A 5,000-nucleotide genomic window follows, 5' to 3' on the forward strand; every position below is an offset into this window, starting at 1 on the left:
CGGACGGTGCCAACAGTGGTGCCAGACTGGGCCAGGTGCCAACAGTAACATCAAGAGTAGCATTGGCCGTTGTCAGGCTGGTCCGAGTGGACACTCGCCCGGCGCCAGGACAAAGCTCTTGTGTGTGTCTCTCTCGCTCTCTCTCTCTCTCTCTCTTTCTCTCTCTTTCTTTTTTCCTCTTTTTCGCTTTCCTTTTCTTTCTTTTTTTCATTCTCTCTCTCTCTGCCTGTCTCTGTGTGTCTGTCTGTCTGTCTGTCTGTCTGTCTCTTTCTTTCTTTCTCTCTCTCTCTCTCTCTCTCTCTCTCTCTCTCTCTCTCTCTCTCTCTCTCTCTCTCTCTCTCTCTCTCTCTCTCTCTCTCTCTCTCTCTCTCTCTCTCTCTCTCCCTCTCTCTCTCTCTCTCTCTCTCTATCTCTCTTTCTCTCTCTCTCTTTCTTTTTCCCTCCTCTTGTCTTTCCTTTTATCTATTTTTTCATTCTCTCTCTCTCTACATCTCCCCCTCTCTCTCTCTCTCTCTCTCTCTCTCTCTCTCTCTCTCTCTCTCTCTCTCTCTCTCTCTCTCTCTCTCTCTCTCTCTCTCTCTCTCTCTCTCTCTCTCTCTCTCTCTCTCTGTCTCTCTCTCTCTCTTTCTCACTCTCTCTCTCTTCGCTCTTTCTTTCTGTTGTTTCTCTCTTTCTTCCCTTTTCTCTATTTCTATAATTTTCTCTCTATCTCTCTCTGCCTGTCTCTGTTTGTCTGTCTCTCTCTCTCTTTTTCTCTCTGTCTCCCTCTCTCCCTTTTTCTATCTGATTCATATAATTTCTTCTGTCTGTCTGTCCGTCTGTCTATCTATCAGTATGTCTGTCTGCCTATCTGTCTATCTGTCTGTCTGATTTTCTGCATGTGTGTGTGTGTGTGCTTGTGTGTACGTGTGTGTGTGTGTGTGTGTGTGTGTGTGTGTGTGTGTGTGTGTGTGTGTGTGTGTGTGTGTGTGTGTGTGTGTGTGTGTGTGTGTGTGTGTGTGTGTGTGTGTGTGTGTGTGTGTATGTGTGTGTGTGTGTGTGTGTGTGTGTGTGTGTGCGCGTGTGTGTGTGTACGTGTGTGTGTACGTGTGTGTTTATGTATATATATACGTGTATGTAAGTACATCCAACTACATGACTCACCTGTTTATGTTTCTGTCCACCTGTCTGTTTAATTGGAACTTCTTTTTTATCTATTTTTTTATCGTTTGTTTACCATTTCCGAGACGAAACAGCAACAAAGGGGGGGGAGGGGGGAGGGAGAGCGTTGCATGATTTTGCAATTAATTTTTTTTTTTTGGTGTGCGTGTGTGCGTGTGTGTGTGTATGTGAGTGTGTGTGTGTGTGTGTGTGTGTGTGTGTGTGAGTGTGTGTGTGTGTGTGTGTGTATGCGTGTGTGTGTGTGTGTGTGTGTGTGTGTGTGTGTGTGTGTGTGTGTTTGTGTGTGTGTGTTTGTGTGTGTGTGTGTGTATGTGAGTGTGTGAAATGGCGAAAGTGGGGAGATGGCATAAGGATGATGATTATAAGGAATAGGGAGAGGTGCGATAACAGGTGCGGTGAATGGAAGAAATGGCGTTGGATAGATATATGGAAGAGAACATGTGAATATAGAAGACGGTGATAAAAGAGAAGAAGAAGAGAAGAGGAAAAGAGGAAAAAGAAGAAGAATAAAAGAATAAGAAAAAGAAGAAGAAGAAGAAGAAAAGGAGGAAGAAGAAGTAGAAGAAGAATAAAAAAGAAGAAGAAAAAGAAAAGACAAAGAAAAAGAAGAGGAAGAAGAAAGAGAAGAAGAAAAGGTACAGTGATTATGAACAAAATCGACTTCAAGAATTTTTGAATAAAACAAAAGAGCATAAGCAAGTCCAAAGGGGGGGAGGGGGAGGTAGGGAAGGGGGAAGGGGGGAAGCAGATTCCCCTTTTACTCTAGGCATCAACCACCTCCCCTTCCCCCCCCCCTCCCCCAGAGAGAGAGAGAGAGAGAGAGAGAGTGTGTGTGTGTGTGAGAGAGAGAGAGAGAGAGAGAGAGAGAGAGAGAGAGAGAGAGAGAGAGAGAGAGAGAGAGAGACAGAGAGAGAGAGAGAGAGACAGACAGACAGAGAGAAAAAGAGAGAGAAAAAGAGAAAAACAAAACAGAAAGAAAGAGAAAGCGAGAAGAAACAGACGAAAAGGGTCAATAAAACCACACTTACACCCGCCTAAGAGACCTTCCCTCCCGAACGACAAATGACCAGCTGTTTTCGTCTGCCAAACCTTCCTCCTGCCTTCCTTCCTCCTAACAGATGGCTCGCTGGTAGTCCGTCGCATAGCTTCTTCCTCTTCTTCCTTTTTTTCTATCTTTTTTTTCTCATATTTCCTCTTCTCTCTCTTTTTTTTTATTTTTTTTTCTCTCTCTTTCCTTATTTATGTTTTCCTTCTTCTACGTTACGTAACTTCTTCCTTTTCTTCCTTTTTTTTCTTCTTTTTTATCTCCTATTTCCTCTTTTTTTTTCTTTTATCCACTTTATTTCTCTATTTCCTGCTTCTGTCCTCTTTATTTCTCGATTTTTTGCTTCTATTCTCTTTTTCTTTTTCTACGTCGCATAGTTTCTTCCTCTTCTTCCTTTTTTTTTTGTTTTTTCTATCTCCTATTTCCTCTTCTCTTTTTCTTCTTTTTTATTTCTCGATTTCCTGCTTCTATTCTCTTTTTCCTTCTTCTACGTCGCATAAGTTCTTTCTTTTCTTCCTTTTTCTGCTTTTTATCTCCTATCTCTTCTCTTTCTCTTTTTCTTCTATCCTTTTTATTTCTCGATTTCCTTCTTCTATCCTCTTTATTTCTCGATTTCCTACTTCTATTCTCTTTTTCCTTCTTCTACGTCGCATAGCTTCTTCCTCTTCTTCCTTTTTTTTCTTCTTTTTTATCTCCTATCTCCTCTTCCCTTTTTCTTCTATCCTTTTTATTTCTCGATTTCCTTCTTCTATTCTCTTTTTCCTTCTTCTACGTCACGTAACTTCTTCCTTCTCTTCCTCTTTTGTACTCTTTATCTCCTATCTCCTCGTTTCTTTTTCTTCTATCCTCTTTTTTCTTTATTTATTTCTCTATTCTATTTCCTTATTTCTCTTTTTCCTTCTTCTACGTCGCATAACTTCTTCCTTTTCTTCCTTTTTCTACTTTTTATCCCCCTTTCTCCTCTTCCCTTTTTCTTCTGTCTTCTTTTCTCTTTCCTTATTTTTCGAGCTCTTTCTTCTATTCTCTTTCTTTTCCTTTTTTCCCTTATCCCCTTCTACTATGCTTTTTCCTCTCCTTCATCTCCTATTCTCTCATTCTATCATTTTTTCCTATTATTTTCCTTGTTTTTTCTATATATTTCTTTCTCTCTACACTCCTTTTTTCCCCTTTTTGTTGCTTTTTCCTCCTCCCACTTTTTTCTTCCTTTTTCTCTTCCTCTGCTTCTTCCACTATTTTCTTCTCTCCTTCCACATCCTTTATCACTTCCTCCATCCTCCTCCTCCTCCTCTCTCTTTATTCCTCCTCCCTCTCCTTCCCTCTCCCTCTCCACCCCTTCTTTCTCTCTCCCTCCCCTTCCCTCTCCCTCTCCACCCCATCCTTCTCCCTCCCTCCATTTCCTCTCTTCTTCCCTTTCCCTCTCCCTCCTACTCCTTTTCCCTCTCCCCTTCCCTCTCCCTCTCCCTCTCCTTCCCTCTCCAATTCCATCCGCTTCAATCTCCCTCTCCCCTCCCTTTCTCTCCTTCTTTCCCTCCCTTTTCTTGCCTCTCCTTCTCCCTCCCCATTCTTCCCCTTTCTCCTCCTTCTACTACTATTTCACACTGAGAGGCCCTCTCCATCTTTCTCCCTTTCCCTTTTCTTCTTCTCTCTCGCTATCCCTTTCTCTTTATCTCTCCCTCATCTTCCCTCTCCCTCTCCACTCCCCTTCCTTTGTCCTCTTAGCTTCTCTCCTCCTCTCCTTTCATCATTTCCTCCTCCCTCTCTATTCATCTCCCTTTCCCCTCTTCCCTCTCTTTCCCTCTCCCTTTTCCCCTTCTCTCTCCCTCCCTACCTCCTTTACCCTCTTTTTCCCTCCTTCTCCCTCTCCCTCCCCATCCATATCCTCACTTCCTTCTTCCTCTCTCCTCTCCCTCTTCTGCTCTCCCTCTCCCTTTTCCCATCCATCTCCTCTCTTCCCTCTTCCTCTCTCCCTCTCCCCTTTTTCCCCTTCATCCTCCCTCCCTACCTCCTCTACCCTCCCTCTCCCTCTCCTCCCCATCCATCTCTCTCTTCCTCTCCCTTTTCCCCTTCATCCTCCCCATCCCATCCATCTCTCTCTCTCCCTCTCCCTTTTCCTCCTTCATCCTCCCTTCCCATCCATCTCTCTATCTCCCCTCTTCCTCCCTTCCCATCCATCTCCTGTCTTCCCTCTTCATCTCTTCCTCTCCCTTTTTCCCTCCATCCTCCCTTCCCATCCATCTCCTCTTTCCCCTCTTCCTCTCCCTTTTACCCCTTCCTCCTCCCTTCCCATCCATCTCCTCTTTTCCCCCTTAAAAGATAGCTCTATTAAGGGTACACCGAAAGGGGAGGAGAAAGAGGGTGTTTAACGTACACCTTGACTACACTTTATTGCTGTTCTCAACGCCTCTTTTCCCCTCTTTTATTCTGTAGTTTCTTGTATCCCCTCCCCTCTGTCTTTTTTTTCTATTTTTGTTTTGTCTTTGTTTTCTATTTTTGTTTTGTCTTTGTTTTGTGTTTTTGTTTTGTGTTTGTTTTCTATTTTTGTTTTGTCTTTATTTTCTATTTTTGTTTTGTCTTTGTTTTCGTTTTTGTTTTGTGTTTGTTTTCGTTTTTGTTTGTTTGTGTTTCGTTTGTACGTTTGTTTGTTTTGTTTGTTTTCCTCTTCCTTTTCCTCTTTCCCTTCCTTTTTTTTCCTTTATTCCTCTCTTTTCTTATCTTTTCTTTTCCTTTTCCTTCTTCCCTTATTTCTTCTTTTCCTTCTTCCTTCTTCTTCCTTTCTTTTTCTTATTTTTTTCCT

At 42.6% G+C, this 5,000-nt stretch overlaps 1 protein-coding gene across 1 annotated transcript in view; it reads right to left on the minus strand.

The window, feature by feature from the left end:
* LOC138861410 (hepatitis A virus cellular receptor 1-like) overlaps positions 1-5,000 on the minus strand; it is a 10,840-nt gene that overhangs the window by 586 nt on the left and 5,254 nt on the right. The window contains exon 2 of the mRNA XM_070120466.1: positions 1-77. This exon is cut by the window's left edge and continues 118 nt beyond it. Within this exon, the coding sequence (XP_069976567.1) occupies positions 1-77 (77 nt within the window). The remainder of the gene's footprint in view (positions 78-5,000) is intronic.

This window comes from Penaeus vannamei, unplaced genomic scaffold (genome assembly GCF_042767895.1).
Source record: "Penaeus vannamei isolate JL-2024 unplaced genomic scaffold, ASM4276789v1 unanchor5281, whole genome shotgun sequence".
NCBI lineage: Eukaryota > Metazoa > Arthropoda > Malacostraca > Decapoda > Penaeidae > Penaeus > Penaeus vannamei.